This window comes from Symphodus melops (assembly GCF_947650265.1).
Source record: "Symphodus melops genome assembly, chromosome: 19".
Classification (NCBI taxonomy): Eukaryota; Metazoa; Chordata; class Actinopteri; order Labriformes; family Labridae; genus Symphodus; species Symphodus melops.
The window spans coordinates 2,117,491-2,141,634 of record NC_136709.1 but is presented as its reverse complement, the minus strand read 5'-3'; the positions used below and the strand labels follow the sequence as shown (position 1 = coordinate 2,141,634).

General features: G+C 43.5%; 1 protein-coding gene and 2 long non-coding RNA genes across 4 annotated transcripts; 2 read left to right on the top strand and 1 right to left on the bottom strand.

The window, feature by feature from the left end:
• Positions 1-144: 144 nt before the first annotated feature.
• LOC306840062 lies at positions 145-21,676 on the top strand. Its single transcript, XR_013781287.1, has 3 exons — positions 145-445; positions 19,784-19,893; positions 20,676-21,676. It is a non-coding gene; the product is annotated as an uncharacterized lncRNA (long non-coding RNA).
• On the bottom strand, positions 7,435-11,618 carry LOC306840256 (uncharacterized protein). Of its 2 annotated transcripts, none has more exons than XM_079369416.1 (9): positions 11,415-11,618; positions 10,632-10,725; positions 10,072-10,488; positions 9,762-9,981; positions 9,374-9,460; positions 9,062-9,282; positions 8,644-8,788; positions 8,243-8,352; positions 7,435-8,110 (listed from the first exon to the last, which is right to left on the bottom strand). In XM_079369416.1, the coding sequence occupies exons 1-9, from the start codon at positions 11,528-11,530 to the stop codon at positions 7,799-7,801; spliced, it is 1,722 nt and encodes a 573-aa protein (XP_079225542.1). In that variant the 5' UTR covers positions 11,531-11,618; the 3' UTR covers positions 7,435-7,798. The 2 variants fall into 2 exon arrangements, with proteins under 2 accessions (XP_079225542.1, XP_079225543.1); XM_079369417.1 differs by having other exon boundaries at positions 7,437-8,110; positions 10,632-10,756; positions 11,415-11,499.
• Positions 12,079-18,572, top strand: LOC306840257. The gene is made up of 4 exons (XR_013781303.1): positions 12,079-12,168; positions 15,755-15,877; positions 16,146-16,208; positions 16,382-18,572. It is a non-coding gene; the product is annotated as an uncharacterized lncRNA (long non-coding RNA).
• Positions 21,677-24,144: the final 2,468 nt, after the last annotated feature.

The window sequence follows — 24,144 nt, the reverse complement described above, 5'->3', positions numbered from 1 at the left end:
ATCGGCGTAATTATCCTGCCATGTGAACCAGGCTTTACCTGATCATGCGTCAGTCTAGGTTATTAACCTGACGTGGCTTCCATGACCTATAGTCGTGTGGCACGCATGTAGGGTTCGCCGACCACTGACAAGTACACTGAAAAAACTGATTTTGACCCCTAGTATTTCTTTCATAAGTTTATCTTGCTTGTTTTAATCAATTTAATCATCTAATTAAATCCTACTTATCTTTTTTTAATACATTCAAAATGTACTGTCCCTGTTTCAAATGAGTTGATTTTAATTGTGTACAGGTAACCTAAAAATATTGTGTACAATCAAAAGGCCTGCATACTACCCTGTCTGCGCATGTGCAAGAAAATACCGCCATTTTACTATCTTCTGGCAGGGACTTTCTCCACCACGAGGAATTTAATTTTCAGCACCAGAGTTTTCTCATTTCTCGGTAAGTAAGCAGTTTATAATTATTGTTGCTTATGGTTATATCTCTAATTTAAAAAAGTGTCTGTAAAAAGTAATTCCTAAACACAATTATTATTTATATTAACATTGTCAAGGTTATAGCAGCTAGCTTTGGCTGTACACGGCCGCATGTTAGCAACTCTTCTCTAAACTAACATAGGTCAAAAAACTCCATTAGTTTAATGTCAGTATCAAATTAATGGCTCACTAAAGGTTGGCGTTTGTCTTATTTTAATTGTTTTTCATTTACGCAGCTAAATAAGATTATAGGCTTAGCAATTATGTTTCCCACTAGTTTGAATTTTAAGCCTGCCCGGTTATTGAGTTACTCCTTACTGTTTAGCGATATTAAAATTATGCCGTCCACTTTGGTATTTCTAGAAACAAAACTTTATTAAGTAATTCCTTTTATGAGTGTTACGGAGGGTGTTGAGGCTCAAGCGCAGAACAGAGAACATGTAGAACCAAGTACAAAATAATAAATTTATTTATAAACACAAAATAAACTCCACAACAGAGGGACGCTCAACCCTAAACAACAGGCGAGGAAAAAACAGGCTAACTGCTGAAAACAAAAGAGCGACTAACAGCCGGAGATAAATTAAAGCGTCGTGCTAACACGAGTTAAACTAAGCTACCCACAAAGCAGAGGCAAAGCCACGGACTCAAAACACGAGTCGAGTTGACGGACTAAAAACTAACACTAGCTGAGGTATACTCAAGGAGGGGGAAGCAAGGCTGGTGGTGTCCGAACTGCCGATGATCCGTCGTGCCAAATCAGGGGTGTAAGCAGAGTAGCTCCGTGCTGTAAGTGAAGTCGAGCTCCGTGGCTGCAGGGGATCCAATGTGACTGAACACGGTCCGGCACTGGACAGCAGGCTGGAGGCTCCTTAAATGCAGACTGCTGCAGCCACTAACTCTGCTCAGCTGCGTCTCATCTGCTGATCAGTAATTAGCCACACCTGATTGTCAACACACCACCAGCCGAGTGCACGCCCTCCTAAGAGCAAAGAGAGAGACAAGAGAAAGAGGAAGAGAACTGCCACTAACCACTGGCAGAGGTGGAGGGCGTGACAGTACCCCCCCCTCTACGTGCACCTCCTGGAGCACGTGCGCAGCGACCAGGATTCTCCCGATTGAAATCCCGGATGAGTGTAGCATCGACGATGTGGCGTCTTGGAACCCACATCCTCTCCTCTGGGCCATAACCCTCCCAGTCCACCAGATACTGGAATCCCCGCCCACGGCGCCGAGCATCCAGAATGCGACGGACGGTGTAAACAGGCCCGTTATCCACCATCCTAGGTGGAGGTGGGGGACGGACCGGGGGGGCTAGGTTACTCTCCTTCACAGGTCTTAGCTGCGAGACGTGAAAGGTAGGGTGAATTCTCATGGTCGCTGGTAGCTTCAAACGCACCGCACTGGGATTGATGATCCGATCTACTTCGAAAGGTCCGACAAACCGTGGTGCCAATTTCCTTGACTCCACCCTTAAGGGCAAATCCTTGGCCTTGAGCCAGACCTTCTGACCTGGGATGTAGGCAGGGGCGGGAATCCGACGACGATCTGCCTGTCTCTTCATCCTCAGAGAGGCTTTCGATAAAGATGCCCTGGCCCGCCTCCAAATCCGTTCACACCTCTTCATGAAGGAATTGAGTGAAGGAATGTTGATCTCCCGCTCCTGGGCTGGGAACATGGGTGGTTGGTATCCCAGGGAGCACTGGAAAGGAGATAATCCCGAAGATGAGTTAGGTAGAGAATTGTGCGCATACTCAACCCAAGGAAGCAGGCTACTCCAGGTGGTCTGGTTCTCCGCCGTCATGCACCGGAGGAATGTTTCTAACGACTGGTTAGTCCGTTCAGTCTGACCATTTGATTGCGGATGAAACCCAGACGAGAGACTGACGGTGGCCCCCAAGGCTGTGCAAAACCCCTTCCAGACTGCCGAAGTGAACTGTGGTCCACGGTCCGAAACGATGTCCGTAGGGATGCCGTGGAGACGAAACACACGATTAGTTAATAATTCCGACGTTTCATGAGCAGAGGGCAGTTTGGTTAATGCCACAAAGTGTGCAGCCTTGGAAAACCGGTCCACAATGGTGAGTATAGTGGTTTTACCCTGAGATTTTGGAAGTCCGGTGACAAAATCCACAGCAATGTGTGACCAAGGGCGATGAGGTACCGGCAGGGGTTGCAGGAGTCCGGAACTGGGCTGAGAAGAGTTCTTGTTCCTGGCGCAGATGGTACACGCAGCCACAAACTCCCTAGTGTCTTTCTCCAACGATGGCCACCAAAACCTCTGACGGATAACCTCCACCGTGCGTGCCACCCCAGGGTGACAGAAAACCTTGGAGGCATGGCCCCATGACAACACCTGAGGACGGACAGAGTCATGAACAAACAGATGATTTGGGGGCACGTTACCTGGAGCAGGATGTTGCTGCAGGGCCCGGATGACTTTGGCCTCAATGTCCCAAGTCACGGCAGCCACAACACGGTCCCTGGGAAGAATGGGCTCCAGTTCACCTGAGTCCTCCTGGACTGAAAACTGACGAGAGAGCGCGTCAGGCTTGACATTGCGGGACCCAGGACGGTAAGTGAGGGCGAAGTTGAATCGACCAAAGAATAATGTCCACCGAGCTTGGCGAGCGTTGAGTCTCCTGGCTGAGCGAACATATTCCAGGTTGCGATGGTCGGTCCAAACAATAAACGGCTTCTCCGTGCCCTCCAACCAATGTCGCCACTCTTCCAAAGCAAGTTTAACTGCCAATAACTCCCGGTTTCCGACATCATAATTCCTCTCTGCTGGTGACAGACGTCGAGAAAAGAAGGCACACGGATGTATCTTCTGGTCGGAGGTGGAACGCTGGGAGAGGACAGCTCCTACGCCAGAATCAGAGGCATCAACCTCAACGATGAACTGTAGGGCAGGGTCGGGCTGGACCAGGATAGGAGCAGACACAAACCTCCGCTTGAGGTCCTGGAAGGCACGATCAGCTTCAGGGGTCCACTGGAAAACTAGTTTGATGGAGGTGAGTGATGTCAAGGGTGCCGCAACCTTGCTGTAGTTCCTGATGAAGCGTCTGTAGAAGTTAGCAAACCCGAGGAACCGTTGGAGCTGCTTGCGGTTCACAGGCACTGGCCAGTCATGTACAGCAGATACCTTCTGGGGATCCATGCTCACCTCCCCAGCAGAGATGATGTAGCCCAGGAATCCCACAGTAGCAGCATGGAACTCGCATTTCTCCGCTTTAACGAAGAGGCGATTCTTCAAAAGGCGTTCCAGCACCTGATGCACATGACGGGTATGTTCCACTGCATTCCGTGAGTAGATGAGGATGTCATCGAGGTAGACAAAGACGAACCGCCCAATCATGTCTCTGAGAACGTCATTTATGAGGTTCTGGAAAACAGCGGGTGCATTGGTGAGCCCGAATGGCATCATCAGATACTCGAAGTGACCCAGGGGGGTGTTAAACGCCGTCTTCCATTCGTCCCCTTGTCGGATGCGTATGAGGTGGTAGGCGTTGCGCAGGTCCAGTTTGGTGAAGATGGATGCACCGTGAAGGGGAGTGAAGGCGGAGTTAATGAGCGGCAGAGGATAAGAATTCTTCACCGTGATGTCATTAAGACCCCGGAAGTCAATGCAGGGGCGAAGAGTCTTGTCCTTCTTGGCCACGAAAAAGAAACCTGCCCCCACTGGAGAAGATGATGGACGAATGATCCCAGCAGCGAGGGAGGTCCGGATGTACTCCTCCATAGCTGTGTGTTCTGGCTTAGACAGGTTATACAAGCGGCTGGTGGGCATTGTGGACCCAGGAATGAGATTGATGGCACAGTCATATGGTCGATGAGGGGGGAGTGAGAGAGCATCCTCTTTGCTAAACACTGGTGCCAAGTCGTGGTACTCACGGGGAACCAAATCCAATTTGATGGTAGGTAAAACAGCGGTTGCAGATGGCGTGGCAGGGGTTAGAGCTGACTGGAGACAGGAAGCGTGGCAGGCAGGATCCCAGGAGATGATTCTTTTTCTCTTCCAGTCAATGTGGGGGTTGTGACACTGGAGCCAAGGAAATCCCAAAACCAACGGAGGGCAGGAATGCTCAATCACAAAAAATGAAATGGTTTCACAGTGATTTCCGGCCAGCAGGAGAGAAACAGGACTGGTTTTCAGAGAAATTTCAGAGAAGGGGAGGTCATTAAGGGCTCGAACCTTGAAAGGTCTCTCCAGGCGTTCCAGAGGAATCTTCAACCGAAGAGCGGTCTGATGGTCCATAAGGTTCTCCTCAGCCCCGGAATCAATCAAGGCCAGAATCTCAGATGTGCAGGATTGTTGACAAATAGATGCGGTTACCTGGAGACGTTGTGGGGAAGGAGCAGAATATGTGACTTGGCTCAACCGTACCTCCCCGCTTACGGATGAGCCCGTTCTTTTCCCAGCCGCTGGGTGCAGGTGGCCAGGACATGTCCGCTCTTCCCGCAGTAAAGACAAGCATTAGTCTCCCGGCGGTGCTGTCTTTCCTGTGCCGATAACGATGCTCGTCCCAGCTGCATGGGTTCAGAGTCGGCCGGTAGAGAGTGCGACGAGGCCTGGAACATACGAGGGGAGAAGACTGCTGGATTGGTTTCGGCTCGTGACCCTCGTTCACGGCGTCTCTCTCGTATCCGGTTATCGATGTCGATCGCCAGGGTCACAAACTGATTAAAGCTGGAGCTCTCCTCCAACGTGGCCAGTTTGTCCTTTAATTCGTCGGAGAGTCCAATGTAGAACATGCTTTGGAGGGCTTTATCATTCCAACCACTTCCTGCGGCTAAGGTCCGGAACTCCACAGCGTAGGCAGCAACACTCCGTCCTCCTTGTTTTAGGCCTGCTAACCTGTGGCTAGCTTCCCGTCCCTTCACTGGATGATCAAACACTCGCTTCATTTCTGTGATGAAGGACGGGTAGGAGTTGCAGATGGGATCTTGTTGCTCCCAGACCGAGGTTCCCCACTCCCTAGCCTCTCCAGACAATAACCCGATTAAAAAGGCGATTTTAGCACTATCGGAAGAGTAGGACTGTGGCTGAAGTGTAAAGACTAACGACACCTGGGTTAGAAACGCCTTGCAGGTACCTAAATCTCCACTATAACGTTCAGGTAACGACGCTTTAGGTTCACGAGATGACGCATTAACCGGAACATTACCCAACAAACTGCCCGAGCTAACTGAGCTAGTGCATTGGTCAGTTGTGCTACCTGTGCAGATAACTGATTGCACTGCGTGGTTAACAGTGTGACCTGGTTATTAAGTGTAGCATTATGTTCAATTAGTCTGCGAATATCGGTGTCATGCTGACCTAAAAGCGTACCTTGATTCGACAATGCGTGTTGAATAGCGCTACTCTCACGGGCTGTGTCCGACCCGGAGTCTCTGTCTGCTGAGCTCATCTTGGCCGGACCGTACTGTTACGGAGGGTGTTGAGGCTCAAGCGCAGAACAGAGAACACGTAGAACCAAGTACAAAATAATAAATTTATTTATAAACACAAAATAAACTCCACAACAGAGGACGCTCAACCCTAAACAACAGGCGAGGAAAAAACAGGCTAACTGCTGAAAACAAAAGAGCGACTAACAGCCGGAGATAAATTAAAGCGTCGTGCTAACACGAGTTAAACTAAGCTACCCACAAAGCAGAGGCAAAGCCACGGACTCAAAACACGAGTCGAGTTGACGGACTAAAAACTAACACTAGCTGAGGTATACTCAAGGAGGGGGAAGCAAGGCTGGTGGTGTCCGAACTGCCGATGATCCGTCGTGCCAAATCAGGGGTGTAAGCAGAGTAGCTCCGTGCTGTAAGTGAAGTCGAGCTCCGTGGCTGCAGGGGATCCAATGTGACTGAACACGGTCCGGCACTGGACAGCAGGCTGGAGGCTCCTTAAATGCAGACTGCTGCAGCCACTAACTCTGCTCAGCTGCGTCTCATCTGCTGATCAGTAATTAGCCACACCTGATTGTCAACACACCACCAGCCGAGTGCACGCCCTCCTAAGAGCAAAGAGAGAGACAAGAGAAAGAGGAAGAGAACTGCCACTAACCACTGGCAGAGGTGGAGGGCGTGACAATGAGGTTGATTTGCTCCCTCACAAATAGTTAATTCAACGATATCATGTGGCCATTTAGAATAAACGCACATACAGGATGTAGCCATTTACTATCTGAAAAGAGAAAAAATAAATAAATTACTTTCAGCAAAAACGTATGTGTAATATTTGTTAGAAATGTGCGAACATTGCGTTTCTGTTGCATTTCGATGGGGTATTCATAAAGTTAGCTCGTAATGTCTCGGCGCTTTTATTTTGGTAGAGAACATTAACGTGCACTGTCATGATCCTGTCTGGAAGTTTGTCTGGACCTGTCCTCCTGTTTGGAAGCTTCGACACGCGACTACCTCAACCTAAATGAAATGGGCACAAATGATAAACCGGAGCAAGTTAAGTCAGGTTGTATTACGGGGGTGAGGAGGGGAGGGGGGGTAATCCCCCGCAACGTTATGAGAGCATCACAACAGGCTAGTAACGCTAACACTATAAATCACGTTATAAACGGACCCGTTTGGCGACAGCCTTCACATGTTATGTCAGCTCATCAAGCTCACATTAACTTACTATTTTGCTTTTCCTGGCTGAGAGGGTAAAATAATTAAGTACTGAAGTACTGTACATATTTTAAGTAGCCTTCTACATGTACACTGCAAAAAGTCAGCTTTCAAAAACAAGAAAAAAAATACAAAAATTAGGGGAATATTACTTAAAATAAGCAAAATTATCTGCCAACAGAACAAGAAAATTAGGCTCGTCAAGATTCTAAAAAACAAGTAAATATATCTAACCCGAATGAACCCAGAAATACCTTAAATTAGTGAATTTTTACTAATAACAAGTGCATTTTTGCTTTTTATTTAAGAATATTTTTCTCAATATGTAGGATCATTTTCTTGAAATGAGCCAAAAGCTGTGGAATTCATAAATAATATTAATGCTTAATCATCAGTGATCCTGACAGTACTAGAACAGGAAATGTCACTTACTTAAATGAAGACATGAATATAATTTCTTTTTACCTCTTTATTTAAGGTGCACTTGAACAGAACAAATCATCATAATTACTCACAATGTGTTCCTTTGAACAGTTTCAGCCAATAAAACAATTAATAACAGCAAAGATATGGCTGTTCATGGCTATGCAAACAGTACTGTAAAATGTATAACAATAAACATTTGACAGAGGAAAGTGCCGTACTAAACAAACCAGATGATCCAACATCTACTGGAAGTGGAGATCAATGTACAAGCCTACTCAGTGATGAACTTCCTCCACTCAGCCATACCTTTTTTGTATGAAGAAGTCATGTCTCTGTCATGAATGGCATCCATGAGGACTTCAGTCTGGAGTACAGAGAGGAGTGTGGCTAGGCACTTTGGGTATGTGAGGTGAAAGGTGTAATAGCATGCCATGATGTACATCACACTGTCAGAGATGTCCTCCTTTGGGAAGATCAGCACAGGCATGGTTCCAATGGCCAGAATGCAGTTGGTCTCGCAGACAATCACCACAGGGCTGGAGAGAGGTCTAGTCTGAAGAAAGGTGTTGGCGTCTTCTGCAGACTGAAACACAAATAGAAATATAATCCCAATAACAAATCACTGTTTAGACACTAGAGCCAAGTAGTAAAATATATGAAAAACTGTATACTGTAAAGTACATGAAAAACTGCCATACATGTATGAATTTCTTACCTTGAGGATGTGAAGCATAGCCTCACTTGCATGCCCTAACTTCTTGGGTGGAGCAACAGGTGATGGGAAGATGTCTGGCAAAGCTTTCATTGTGGCAATGGTCTGCTTAACTGTGAAAAACAAAACAGTGTAATTGTATTTACTGAAATCACTTGTTCAAAAAACAACAACATGGAAACAAAGAAAGAGCAACGTGTCAAGAAACATTAGTGAGTGTGGTTGGGAGAGACAGCAAGGAGCAGTGAGCTGTATGTGATAAAATTAATAAAGCACATGGTGGGAGTGGTGAGGATGGCTGACAAGTTATGTAATAGTGAACACTTGGTGGATGTCTGACACTGAGTAGTACAAGCAGCACTACTGTGGCCAGCCTATGGATTCTCTATCAAGTGTGTGATTACCTTTATCTGCCAGTGGAGGTCTCATGACTTTTTTGAAAACTCCATAAAACTGGATCTTCTCACAAAAGGTCCCCCAGCGGTTCTTCAGTTCGGGTAAGAATTGAGAGTTTCCTTGATCGAGGATCCGCTGCAGTTCATCCATTATCTACCACAGGAGGACAGATAGAAAAATATCTTTTAAAATCTACATTCCAGTCAAAATCTAGCAAGTAAACTGTTTCTAGACCTATATGGAAGTGGAAATTATGGACTAACCTGCTTTATGAATTATGAAACAATTTGTGCAAAACAGAACTGGCAAATATCCACTTCCTTCATATTAAAAATGAAAAAATGGATAACATTTTATAATGTGCAAACTAATGACTTACTAGTTCACATTAAATATAAATCAGTGAAAATGATTTGATTTGCTTACATGATCCACTTCTCTGAAGCAGGGATATGCTTGAAGTAGCTTGGTAGGCCTGTCCTGCTCCTTCATAACATCAGAGTTAATGTAAGCCCGTCTTGCTTGGTATTCGAGGTCCAACAGTTGGGCAACATCCTTCTTGTTGGGTCTGGGCCTGGATTTGTATAGCTCCTGCAGAACTTTGTAGTGTCTTGCCTGGTTCTGTGGGCTGTCAGTAGTTTCAGGCCCTATTGTTGAAATGAAATTACAAATGAAATCAAGGTTTGTGTTTCTACCATTACAGTTTAAAGAAACATACAAATATTCAAAGTTACTTACTTTCAGATGAATAAAGTGTCAAGTCAACAGGAGTGTTCTCCCTCCTTCTCCTCTTTCCAGCTGAACCACCAGAACCAGAACCTGAGGCTGTTACCATGACAAAAATAAATTTGATAATTAATATTCATTTAAAATACAGGTGAAGTAGCATGTTAGTGAGTTACAGACATTAGCCCATTTTAAATAGTACATTTTAATCTTGTCAGTAAATGTTTACTGATTTATTAATAAATGTCTGAAGTAGCACACTTATTATAAATCTTGTAGTTTAAAAGTGAGGTTCTAAGAGATATGAAATGTAATAAATTAAAATAAATAAAGGAATTCTCTCTTGTCAATACTGATAGTAGTTGTAATACAAAAACACAGTCTCAATATGTGCTCTTACCATCCACCTGTTCAGCCTCTGGGGAACTGCCTCCAGACTGTGGTGATCTTTCCAAGATCAAAGTTGAAGCAATGGACCCACTGTCATCAGTGGATGACTCCAGGCTGCTGCTCTCGTTGCTGATGGCCCGTCGCCTCTTTCTCGAAGGAGTAGCTTCCTGTTTCCTTTTGGTGGGCGTCACATTCTGGACCCTTTTTAAAAGCTGCTTCTTCACAGATTCCTGACAAAAAAACAGAGAGTAAGAATCACATTAATCAAAATTAAATCAAGCTATAAAAGCAGTGATCCTGAATAAAGCATATCCACCTACCCACTCAGCTCCACTGGCTGCAGATCTGTCCCGCAGCATTGGGTAGTACTCAATTAGACGCTTAGCCATTGCAGATAACTCACGGCTGCATGGACATTGGAAGTCATCCCCTGCAGCTCTCTTGATGGCAATCATGCTTGTTACTGTATTCCTTATTAAGCGACAGCGAAGCTCTTTGGAGAGTGTATAGTCACCTTCTTCTCCAGCACGCTGTTTTTCAAAGAAGGTGGTTCTTGACTGCTCCAGCTCTGTGTCTGTGTATACAACAAACTGTGGACTTACAAGCTGTACAGTTCTGCTGACACTGTCTCCTGGGGCTGAGAAGGATGAAGGGGTTGATCGGGTTGGGGTAGTGGGAGTAGAGGTGGCATCACAAGCTCCAGAGGTGCCTGGGCGCGGCTGGTCTAATTGTTCATACTGAAAAAGACAAGCATTTATCTCACATAAACTTTAAGTGAATAATAGTGCACTAGAAACAACAACACAAAAAAGGAAATGTTTCACTGATGTTATAACACAGCATAGTTGAATATTCACACAATGTACAAACCTAATATCACCTCATTTTCACCATGTATGGTCCTCCAAATGGCCCTCCTCCTGAAAAAGTGCTCAGGCCCTGGAAAGAGGTCCCGCAAGTCCTCCTTGGAGAGACTGGAAAGCATTTCTGTGCTAACATTAGCAGCTGAAAAACACATACAATTGTGTATATATGTAAATATACGTTTTTTGGTATAACCTGGTTGGAATGTCACAATCTGTATTTGAAAGGGTGAGAATGTGCTGATGGCAGCAGCAGAGAAACTTCTGAAGCAGGAATAAAGTCAGCATGCAATTTCCAATAAAATCGCAAATGATTTTAGCACATCAGCTAGTGCTTCTCATAAGAACTCAGGGCAAGTTGCCATTAGGCGCAGAGCAGTGCGCCCTTGCGTCAGTTACCACATACACAATGAATGGGTTTGCCGCCACTGGCGGCCTGCGCCTTTGGCATGAAACTGGCTTATTTTGAGTGCACACATACCCAGCACTAACCGGTATGCTAGTTCCACACCCTCCCGCCATCGCCACATAGATACCGCAAAAACCATGCTAACATTAGCTAACAAAACAGGCCAAAGGTAAATTAAGCCAACTACCCACATTTTTTTTCTTCCAACAATTTCAGCCAATAAAACGATATAAAGAACATCGAAGAAACAACCGTTCATTCGACTTTAAAAGTTTTTTTTTACATTAACAAGGTCAGCAAGCTAACTGCTTTACAGTTAGCATTAGCACTTGTTAGCTAACCTTACGATTAGCTTAACTTGCAAAGACAGTCAAAAGCAAATGTACGTTACCTTTCAATACTGCATAGGTTGTCATATCCATCCCCGAAACAACACTTCCATCTTCTTCCATTTCCAGTCCGTTTCCAACAGTCCAACAGTCCAAATTTCCAACAGTCCAAGTTCATATAGCAGTTAGCCCTCTACAACTGACCGCCTTTGACCCGCGGCCCGCCACTGACCCCTTTGGGCGCATTTGGAATGTACCATGTGATAAAATGGGGGTGACGTATATGTTATAGATATTGTACGAAGGGATAATTGTATTAACTGATGGAGTCATAATTTGAAATTCATGCAGAATATTTAAAGATTTAGCAACCAGCCCCTCCAATAAATTACGTTATATATAATAATAAAAAGGAGCTTAATTCAGAGAACTCCCCTATGCTGACAGACAATGTGAACAGCCAACTTTTCAGTCAGGTAGTTTCCCCCCCATTTGCTTTCAGATATTACAGGAAAACTTCTACGTGTTTACGCTTTGGATATCATTTTCGAACATTTCAAAATGGTTTGGCGCTGCGTTATCTGCCTCATTTTCATCACTTTTTCATTGAAACTTTTACTGAGCCACATCAATCGAATGCACAGCCGCAGTCCTGACTTCAGGTTGCTCTGTGGTATTGACGCTTGCACAGAGGAATATCGAGTGTACAACTCATTCTATCATCATGTAAAGAGAAGACACTCCCTGCATCTTATTGAAAGGACCAGACCAGGAGGTGAACAGCCACAGGAGAGCCAAGGACCGCCGCAGCAACAAGTGAGTAACTTTGGATAATATATGTAGTCATACGATTTATTATAAATCCAACTCTGTTACTCTGTTACTGTACAATACACCATACACTGTATTTTCTATAACAACGTGAGCACTGGGCTGCATCAGGAATAAACAATAAAGACATAGTGCTGCATTTGCACATGCCGTGTAATTGGGTTCTATGTCTTTCTCTCTCTCTCTCTCTCTCTGCGCGCGCGCGCACACAGCGCGGCACCGTAATGCGTTGTACAGATACAATGTAAAGGTGAATGATCGGCACTTGCACCTTCTACAAATAGTTTTTTAATTGATTGAATGTGATTACAAACTTTACATATGCTGATGTGAACACAGCAATACAGCTCATATATGGCGAGCTGACACCTGTCACTCAGCAGGATGCCTGCTCCGGGTCTCTCCTCACACCACAGCTTCTCTCCTGAGGCCGTTATTCCTCTAATCCTGCCTGTTTCTGCTCTCTATCACATCTAACAGGTTCAGAATAATAAGCCAGTGGACCATTATATGTAAAGGAATACATATTTTCTTCCTCTTTATTGACGGGAGTGACACTCGGATCCATGTTTATCAATGTTAAACAGATGGGGATTCAGCGGGACTCCCTTATGTTATGTAACAGCCGAATGCGGAAGTAAAAAGCAAAGACGTGCGAACACGTACTAAAACGTCTCCAGGAGACCCTGTGGGTTATTAATTTCAGAATTTCTTTAAAAGCAGTATTGTTAACGTATTTTCCTATGATTAGTTAAGTTTTGTCTTTAACCTGCAATATGCTCTTTAATCATGTGTTTGTCAACATTACCGTAATTTCACATGCTGTCCTTCAGTCGGGTCCTAAAGCTAACAGGACGTTATGTATGATGACATATTGGTCGAGAACCATGGCCTCAGATTTAGAGGTGCTGATCCTCATCCCAGCCGCCTCACACTCGTTAGCGAACCGCCCCAGTGCACGCTGGAGGTCCGGGTTCGATGGAGCCAACAAGACCACATCATCTGCAAAAAGCAGAGACGAGATCCTGTGGTCCCCGAACCGGACCCCCTCCGGCCCCTGGCTGCGCCTAGAAATTCTGTCCATAAAAGTAATGAACAGAACCGGTGACAAAGGGCAGCCCTGCCGGAGGCCAACGCGCACCGGGAACAGGTCCGACTTACTGCCGGCAATGCGAACCAAACTCCTGCTCCGGTTGTACAAGGACCGGACCGCCCTTAGCAAAGGGCCCCGAACCCCATACTCCCGGAGCACCCCCCACAGGGAGCCGCGAGGGACACGGTCGAATGCCTTCTCCAGATCCACAAAGCACATGTGGACTGGTTGGGCAAACTCCCATGAACCCTCGAGCACCCGCTGGAGAGTGTAGAGCTGGTCCAGTGTTCCACGGCCAGGACGAAAACCGCATTGTTCCTCTTGGATCCGAGGTTCGACAATCAGCCGGACCCTCCTCTCCAGAACCCTGGAATAGAGTTTACCAGGGAGGCTGAGGAGTGTGATTCCCCGGTAGTTGGAACACACCCTCCGGTCCCCCTTCTTGAAAAGAGGGACCACCACCCCGGTCTGCCAGTCCAGAGGCACTGTCCCCGACCTCCACGCGACGTTACAGAGGTGTGTCAACCATGACAGCCCCTGCACATCCAGCGACTTAAGATACTCAGGGCGAATCTCATCCACCCCCGGAGCCTTGCCACCAAGGAGCTTGCCAACTACCTCGGTGACTTCGGCTTGGGTGATAGACGAGTCTACCTCTGAGAACTCAGCCTCTGCTCCCTCGGTGGGAGACGTGACGGTGGGATTGAGGAGATCCTCGAAGTATTCCTTCCACCGTCCGACGACATCCCCAGTTGAGGTCAGCAGCTCCCCTCCTCCACTGTAAACAGTGTTGGTGAAGCACTGCTTCCCCCTCCTGAGGCGACGGACGGTTTGCCAGAATTTCCTCGAGGCCGACCGAAAGTCCTCCTCCATGGCCTCCCCGAACTCCTCCCAGGCCCGAGTTTTTGCCTCCACGACCGCCCGGGCTGCGGAACGCCTGGCCTGCCGGTACCCGTCAGCTGCCTCAGGAGTCCTATGCGCTAGCAGCGCCCGATAGGACTCCTTCTTCAGCTTGACGGCCTCCCTTACTTCTGGTGTCCACCACCGGGTTCGGGGATTGCCGCCACGACAGGCACCAGAGACCCTGCGACCACAGCTCCGAGCAGCTGCTTTGACAATGGAGGTGGAGAACATGGTCCACTCGGACTCAATGCACCCAGCCTCCCCCGGGATCTGCGAAAAGCTCGTCCGGAGGTGGGAGTTGAAGACCTCGCTAACAGAGGGTTCAGCCAGACGTTCCCAGCAGACCCTCACTACACGTTTGGGCCTGCCGAGTCTGACCGGCTTCCTCCCCTGCCAGCGCATCCAACTCACCACCAGGTGGTGATCAGTTGACAGCTCAGCCCCTCTCTTCACCCGAGTGTCCGAGACACACGGCCGAAGGTCAGATGACACGACCACAAAGTCTATCATCGACCTCCGGCCTAGGGAGTCTTGGTGCCACGTGCACTTATGAACATCCCTGTGCTCGAACATGGTGTTCGTTATGGACAAACTGTGGCTAGCACAGAAGTCCAATAACAGAACACCGCTCTGGTTCAGATCAGGGAGGCCGTTCATCCCAATCACCCCACTCCAGATCTCACTGTCGTTGCCCACGTGAGCATTGAAGTCCCCCAGTAGAACAATGGAGTCCCCAGTCGGAGCACTGTCCAGCACCCCTCCCAGGGACTCCAAGAAGGCCGGGTACTCCACACTGCCGTTCGGGCCATAGGCCGAGACGACAGTGAGAGCCCTGTCCCCTACCCGAAGGCGCAGGGACACGACCCTCTCGTTCACCGGGGTGAACTCCAACACCTGGCGGCTGAGCTGTGGGGCTATGAGCAAGCCCACACCAGCCCGCCGCCTCTCACCGCGGGCAACTCCAGAGAAGTAGAGAGTCCAGCCCCTCTCGAGGAGCTGGGTTCCAGAGCCCAAGCAGTGCGTGGAGGTGAGCCCGACTATATCTAGCCGGTACCTCTCAACCTCCCGCACAAGCTCAGGCTCCTTCCCCCCCAGTGAGGTGACGTTCCATGTCCCGAACGCCAGAAGCTGCGTCCGGGGATCGGGTCGCCGAGGCCCCCGCCGTCGACTGCCGCCCGATCCACATTGCACCCGACCCCTACGGCTTCCTCTGTGGGTGGTGGGTCCACAGGAGGACGGGCCCGCGTCATCCTTTCGGGCTGAGCCCGGCCGGGCCCCACGGGCAAGAGCCCGGCCACCAGGCGCTCTCCTGCGGGCCCCAACCCCAGGCCTGGCTCCAGGGTGGGGCCCCGGCTCTGCCATGCCGGGCGACGTCACGGTCCTAGTTCTTATTCCTTTCATAGGGGTTTTATGAACTGCTTTTGGTCTGACCCGTCACCTAGGACCTGTTTGCCTTGGGTGACCCTGCTGGGGGCTCAAAGCCCCCGACAACATATTACTGTCGGGGGCTGAAAATAAAATATGTCTGCGAAAATAAGTAAAATATGAAGAATTTTTTTTGTGTGTGTGACACAGCACATCATCCAACCTGATCAACCTCCTCAGGATTCCAGCATCTCCAGTCACCAGCTTTGTACAGCTGACACAGATGAAGGGCAAATTGACATTAACCAGGACAGAGCTGCCACAGTACAAACAGTAAGTTACTCTACTGGTGACAATCTACTGAAATTGATGTATTGGTACAGTACAGTAATGTGTGACTTGACACCTAATTTATGAATGATAAGACAAAATGTTATATTCAAGGTAATATGTACTAGATGTAGTGAGCAAAGATGATTTAACAATCAAGTGACTATCTATAAGGACTATTTCTTCTGTGATTAACATTGTACTTTACGTGTTACTTTGAATGTCAGATTACGTTACATCAGGATACTGATTAAAATTTCCACTGTTTTAGGGTCTGACAACACAGGCCACTGCCTTTGTTATAAATACACGGGCCAAGCACCGTCTCTCACAGGTAAGATTTCTTTGTTGTATTTCTTTCAAACAGACCACAGTTTTTTCATGTACAGTTACACAGAGTGTGTTGAACCAGTTATGTTTGATGGTCAATCTTCCTGCCTTGTTATCCAATTCACTACAGTCACACAAATATCATGAAGTTGTGTTGTGTTTTTTTGTAATTTTCAGAAAGGCATGAATGACATTGTTGCTGGTGTGCAGCAGTATCAGTCATCACTGGTGACAAACCTCAGGAGCCAGATCGAGCAGGTTCTAAAGAAGCATTTGGAATACACATCAGGACACCTTCAAAAAGAAGTAATGGATGTATTTGACAATTTTGTTGACCCATTCACGAGTGTTGCAACAACATTTCGACAGAACAGTGTTATGAAGAAGCAGCTAAGCATTTTGGATGAAGAGGAAATTCTGATTTCTCAAACTGTATGCAAGAGGAAACATGGAGCATCAACAGACTTTTTCATTAAAGACAAAGTCTTTCATTACATTCCATTGGTCAAAAGTCTCGAGCAATTCTTATCACACCCGAAGATATTCTCTATGATTGAAAAGGGTCCACAGAGGTGCAGGACAGGTTTTTTTCAGGACATTGTTGATGGCTCCCTTTTAAAATCACATCCCTTATTTTCTGAGAGACCGAATGCATTACAGATTGTTCTGTACACAGATGAAATTGAGATCTGTAATCCACTAGGATCCTTTGCATCAAAAAATAAGCTGTTGATGGTGTATTACACCATAGCAAACATAAATCCAAAATACCGGTCTAAACTTTCTGCTATTAGGTTACTTGCCATGGCTAGATCTGTAGACCTCCGTCAATGTGGTGTAGATGTAATATTGAGCAGAATCAAAGAAGATATGGATGCACTGTACAACGGTGTTAAAATGCAAACTAGTAATGGACAGAAAACTATTTATGGTGCCCTGGTGTCTGTCTGTGGCGACACTCTGGCACAGCATGAACTGGCAGGGTTCAAGGAGGGTGTTGGCTTTGCCTACAGTAAATGCAGACACTGTGAGTGTTCTTTTGAGGACATGCAGTCACACTTCAATGAGGATGCATTTACTAAAAGGACTCTAATAAGGCATATCAGACAGACTAATGAAATAGAAAAGGCAGATACAGACATGCTTCGCAACAGCCTGAGAACAACTTATGGGATCAATCGAAGGAGCAAATTAATTGAATTCCCTGCTTTTGACATTATACAACAAACTCCACAAGACATTATGCATGTCATTCTGGAGGGTACAGCGCCATTTGAAATCAAGAGAGTGTTGCATCATCTTGTTCAGTCAGGACTGATAGATCTGGATTCTGTGAATTCTGCTATTCTGGGTTTCCCTTATTCCCCTCTGGATGTTAGAGATCGGCCATCCCCAATTTCCCTGAGTACATTAATGTCAAGTGATGGAAAATTAAGACAGTCATCTGGGCAAATTCTTGTTCTGCTAAGGATATTACCATTTGTTTTGGAGAGTTTGGAAGACAATGTATATGTGCATCTGATACATGAGTTAATAGAGATTGTGCAGATAGTGTTTGCACCTGTTCTTACCATTGCAACTGTTTCTAGATTGAAGTCACTCATTGAAAATCATATGAAGCATTGGAAGGAACTTTTCCCAGAACACAATATTACACCTAAACAGCATTATCTGATACATTTGCCATCACAGATTAAGTCATTGGGTCCAATGGTTAGGCATATGTGCATGCGGTTTGAATCTAAACATTGCCTCTTTAAACAATGGGCTTCAAAGCTCAATTTTAAGAATGTTTGCAAGTCTTTGGTTAATCAGAACCAAATATATGAAAGCTGCCAAAATGTTGACCCTTCAGTACATCCAATCTTTTCAAATGAAAGGGAGATGGGACCCGTTTCTGAGGTTAAAGATCTACAGTATTTACAAGGAAAACTGAGAGACTTCCTAGGGTATGATGAAGTCAGCCATGCTGTATCAGTCAAATGGCTTGTGATAAATGGCAATAAATACATAATTCAAAAGTCAATGATCCTTGCCAAAGTTGTGAATGGTAATATGCCAGAATTTGGACTGGTCAAAGATATATATCTTGTTGATTCTATGCTTTATTGTTTGGAATACCAACCTTTTCAAACAATACACTTTGATCAAAATGTGATGGCGTATCAAGTTGAGGTTCCACATCTTGCACAGGCCACTGAGTTGGTGGACGCGGAGAAGCTGGTGGATTTTACCTCTTATTACACAATCAGCAGCAAGAGCCAAACCTTTGTGCAAGTAAAATACCATCTTGGGGATGTAATAGAATTATACAACAGTGAAAAATAACTCACAATGCTCCCCAGATATCACATGGCATACTGTTAAAGCAACTTGTCAATAATAAAGATGCAAAAGAGTTTTCTTTTTTCTTTTAGGGCTATGTTTTACATGAGGACATTGTTTGGTTGTGCTGTTTAGACACTTGCAAATTAGTCTAAAAAATCAATCTAAAAAAGAATTTTGATAAAATCGAGATTGTGATTGTATTATTAAAAAAAATGTGACATATTTTTGCCATTTTGCCCACCCCTATATGAGAACTATTGAATTAGTTTGAAATGTTACATGTTAAATGTTTAAATATGAATTTCAGTTTAAAGTAGGCTACTGTGCCAACTGTACATTATAAATACATATTTTCTATTGTTTCATTGAAAATAAAACAGTGGATTCCATTTGGCTGCCGTGTTTTATATGAAGAGATAAAAATGTGTAAAAGTCATGATTTCTTATTTCATGCTTGAAATAAGATTTTTTTACTTTGAAATAGCATTTTTATACTTGTGAGTGTTGTTGAAATGGCTTTGTAACTGTTGATATTCTAATTTCAAGCATATATTACTCAGAATAGGAAGTAAAATCTCAGTAACAAGCTTTAAAATCTTATCGAGATAATTCAGGAGAAAAATGCTTAAAACAAGTCAAATACTCTAACATAAAAATTACTTCGTAAGAAGAATTATCTTATCAGACATAAAATAAGAAAATATTACCTAAATCTAAGATATTTAATCTTACTTAGATTTCGCTTTTTGCAGTATATAGAATATTTTTAGTTTGTCTGCTTACAAACGTTTAACCTTTGGTACAAAAAGCACTTTGAATTGCCTTGTTGTTGAAATGTGCTATATAAATAACCTTGCCTTGCCTTGCCTTACAAAATCTATAGAGTTTGCTCATTACTTTTACTTGAATAATACAGTAAAATGCTCCAAAAAGCTTACTGTGTGCATACTAAAATAACGTAGTGTTCCTTCTTGGAGAATTTTCCTAGATCCAACTCAGAAAATGTCACATCACAGTTTAAAAACAGCAGTCTATCAATAAATGCATTACTAAATATAAAACTAGACTTTTAAAAAGTAAAGATCTTGTATGTACTCTTCTTCTGCCACAGATGTTTTCAGCTTTTTGTATTGATGTTATTGCACAATGAATGTGCTAATTTATGCTGTAACAAATGTATGTGTTGACCTGATTTAATTTGTGCTTTATTTCTTTCAACATTGCATACACTTTACTCATTTCATGTTGCAGGTTTCCTTGTCTATGCTCTAGTTGACGTTTGTGTGCTGAAAGGTTGAGGCTTACCATTTGGGGACTTCATATTGTTTTGGGAAGTGCATTTTACAATCAAACTCTTGACAGTAAGTGATCATATTTGTGTGTTCAACAAACTTAAAGCAGCAACTTCGCAGTAAATAAAGATTAGACCGCATACTTGGCTATACCTGTTTGCTAAAAGTAAACCAAGGAAATTAATTTAATTTAATTTAAAAAAAATGGCTCATCCCATTGAACTTTAGTGTTATCATTATTCGTAGTAGTAAGTATATACACCTATGTTAGGTTGGAAGCATGTGTATGTGAAAATCCTTACTTTTGACCATTTCCTATGCTTCAAGTTTTTTTTTTTGAAGGTTCGTCATAACCTTACAATGACATTAAAGAAAATATTTCAGTCTGTTTTACAGAATTACACTGTTTCAGGGCAGTGTAGGAAACATGCAGTTTCTGTTCAGCTGTTTCGCTCTTTCTACTACATTTTTGCCAAGTTTAGTTACCGATCTTGCTCACTGGTGTGAAGTCAGCCTAACGCAGTAATTGTATAAGGGGAGGCGGCTTCACTGGCAGTAATAACGGCATGTATGTGCCAAAGCCTCAGTCAGATAATAGCGCCATCTTTTGGGTAAGATACTATACCACAACTAAACAGCAGTGTATAGGAAACAAATAAATCTATTTATATTATGCTTTGTGTGGGTCACTGACAATAAAAGGTAAAAGCACAACCTAATATAGGTAACATAAGGCCAACTGCGCAATAGTTCAATCAAAGAGAAACTTTTCCTGACAAATGTAAAGCCTTTTATTTATGCCCAGTCATAATAAATGTTTTCTTTTGTTTACTTTTTCTCAAAATATACAGGACATCGGAGGAGATGACATCCTGAAAGACATAAAGAAATCTCCTATGGGCATTTATGTCATCAACAAGGAGGGAGGACGGCCGAGACTTTTTGATGACATTGGCATTCATGTTGAGGGAGAAATTCTTCTAGACAACATTGGATCTGAAGCTCAAGCCTGCGCAATGATGCTTGGAGTCATTTATGCTCTAAACATGACTTACCCAAAAGAGCTAAGATACTACTACGAGTTCATCCAGAAGGTACTGATGCAGATGGAAAGGGGAACGCTGTCACCCAGAGTTCTTGGACTACGGAACAAAATGATTGCTGGAGGACTGTAGGAGTGCTAAAGCCACACTCTACATGTAATGCACAGTACATGTTTTTTGGATCGGGGGGTCAAGAGAACATTCACTCTGAAGTCAAATGCATCGCTAAATGTTGGATGTTAAAAATAAATATTCCTGGACTGTTATTCGGATGTGAGAGGACAGGATCCTCTTATAATGTTCAATGTTAACAACAAATATTGCAGGACTGTCTTTTAATTTGGTTGTGAAATAACACATGTTGAGGTCCAATACATCTAAATGTTGAACATGATGTTAAACACAAATATGCCCATGAGAACAAACTAGTCCTAGCATCTGTTTAAAAAGTTTGGTGTTGACCCCCATTAAGGGAACGTACACTTATACATATCCAGAATATGTTTCAGTTTAGAAACAACTAAATCAGTAAGAGCATGTTCATTTCAGAGGAACAGATCAAAGAAAACCCTTTCTGTTGGACAGCCACACACCCGGATTGTTAATTTTGTTATTAAAGATGCATTATGTCCTGTATTGAAGGATTGCAAACAGCTCAAAAGAGACCGGAAGAAAAGAACAAAGGAGCCTGTTCTTTTATTACACTGAAGAAACTAAGTAGAAGCTTGTTGTCGTTCATTTATATTTGAGTGAGACTATACAGTCTGGTCAATTTAGAATTTCTTTTGTCTCTTTTTTTTTGTGTTAATCCAGCTAAATTTTATTTATACTTAGTTATGCTTACTTATTGCTCTTTTTGTGGCATTTTTGGGTCATGACAGAATCACAATATAGTGTCTACTGTCCTCCATTGTGGTCTAAGTTCATGTTTGGTATGAAAACTGATACTTTCTTTTTTATATATTCAAAAGGTTATGTGCTGCATTGTATGTTCATGCAGTGAGCATTTAATTCAGTGTGCCTGCAATGGCTGGTTAATGTGGAAATGTTGATGCATATACATTTCATGTAATAAATACAAAATAATTGATTACATTTGGCTTGCTTTATTGAATCAAAGTAAAGACAATATTCTTAACATTTTTAAGTAGATTGAATTAAATTTTATTATGTTTAAATTAAATAATTTAATTGACCTGAATCTACAAAAACAAATTATTAAAAGTAGTTAAGGGAACATAATTTATTTTAGTTCACTGAACATAATTTTAGTTGGACATTTGAGTTGGAAAAGCTTAAACTAATTGAGCTAAAACTACATATTTAATTTATCTGAAATACATTAAAACATTGAGTTGAATGAACTTAAAAAATACATTGTTTCGTGCAACTGCTAAAATTAATAAAATTAAGTTCATTCAACTGAACATTTTTTTCAGTGTAGCCAGCATGACTACTGAAGCCTGACCTATAGCCATCTGGTCCAGCGTAGGGGAGGGATTATGATTCCTTCTGAGGGGACAGCGAAAGTTGTTACATCAGCCGAATGTTTCATTCGCCAGTCAGAACCAGGGCAAAACATGAGTGTGTCCTCTCTTAACCAATTGGTCAGTGCAGACACAGGAATAATTTTTCTCAAAGGGCACACCGAGGACACACAGTGGCATTGAAAACCATCACTTTGGGCTCATGTCAGGGGTAGTTCCAGTTTTCCACAAAGATTCCATCACATAACACAAATTAGAACACTAAAATTCCAAATTGCCAATTCACGGAAGAGGCTGTGTAAAGGCTGGTTCACACGGCAGGATTTTAAAATTGTCGGCCGATTTCCCAAACTTGAGAGACCACACACATGGCGATAAATAATCAGAGGTTTTACAGTTTTGGTCGTACAGTGTGTGGTGTGCGGCCACACGGCAACAGCATCACACCACACACCAACCGATTTCACTCGCGAACGTCCCCCGATCAGACAGGAAATCTCGCAAAACCTCTCGAGATCAAATGTGATTCCAGAGTCAACAAACGGACGAAGAGGATGTAATAGGGATTGTTTGTGCTGTGTTTTTATCTGAAAAACACGCTTTTAAAAAGAGGAGTCGGTCAAAGGAGCGGAGACAACGGGAGCATGAACTGTACTTTCTACATGTTGATATGGAGGTGAGTAGTTGACCGGTGATTTCGCTACAACGTCACCTCGCTTTCTGATTGGCTATGCGTCACATTCAACAGGCTCATGCTCGTTTTCTCATCGGGGACACCACACATGATGAGAGATCGGGTCAAAACAATCCAACATGTTGAATATCCCCGATTTGAGATCGGAGCGGTCCCGACATTCTTCCGACCGGACGAGAACGGTCTGAACACACCACACACGGCAGGATGATCATATAAGATTATCTTATGATGATCGGAGCGTCCTTAAGATTATCGGAAGGGGAGAATCGGGGCCAAAATCGGCGTAATTATCCTGCCGTGTGAACCAGGCTTTAGACAGTCCTTTTCCAAGGTTTATAAAGTAATTTCATAGGTAAATATGTACTAATGAATAAATATGTAATAAATTAGGTAAATATCTAACAATAAATACATATGTAACGTGATAAGTTAATATGTAACAATAAAAAAATATGTAATGTAATAGGTAAATGTGTAACAATAAATAAACATGTAGTATAATAGGTAAATATGTAACATTAAATAAATGGGTATTATAACAGGTAAATATGAAACAATAAAAAAGTATGGAATGTGATAAGTTAATATGTAAAAATAAATACAAATTTAATGTACTATATAATAATAAATATGAAATAGGTAAATGTAACGTAGTGTAAAGATGAATATGTAAGAATGAAAATGTTATGTGATAGGTTAATAGATAATAATAAATATGTAATAATAGATACATGTTTCATGATAATTATGTCATAGGTAAATATGTAACAAATAAATGTATAACAGTTAAATGTTATTGTGTGTAAATATATGTAAATATCTACATTTGTTCCACAAAACTGTTGTAGCGTGCCCTAATGTACATGTTCATTGAACATAAATGTCACATTGTATGTAAATAAACACCTTTTGCATATTTTTGTCATGGGCGACATCATATTACTGCTCAAAAAGTAGAGTACAGCAGTTACAATATCCCATTTCCTTCCATTTCCTCTCAATACTTTCTATAAGTATGCTACATTCATAATTATAAGTACGTTAAAAATGAATGCAATGATTCTTCACAGTCATGTAAATGTATATTATTGTG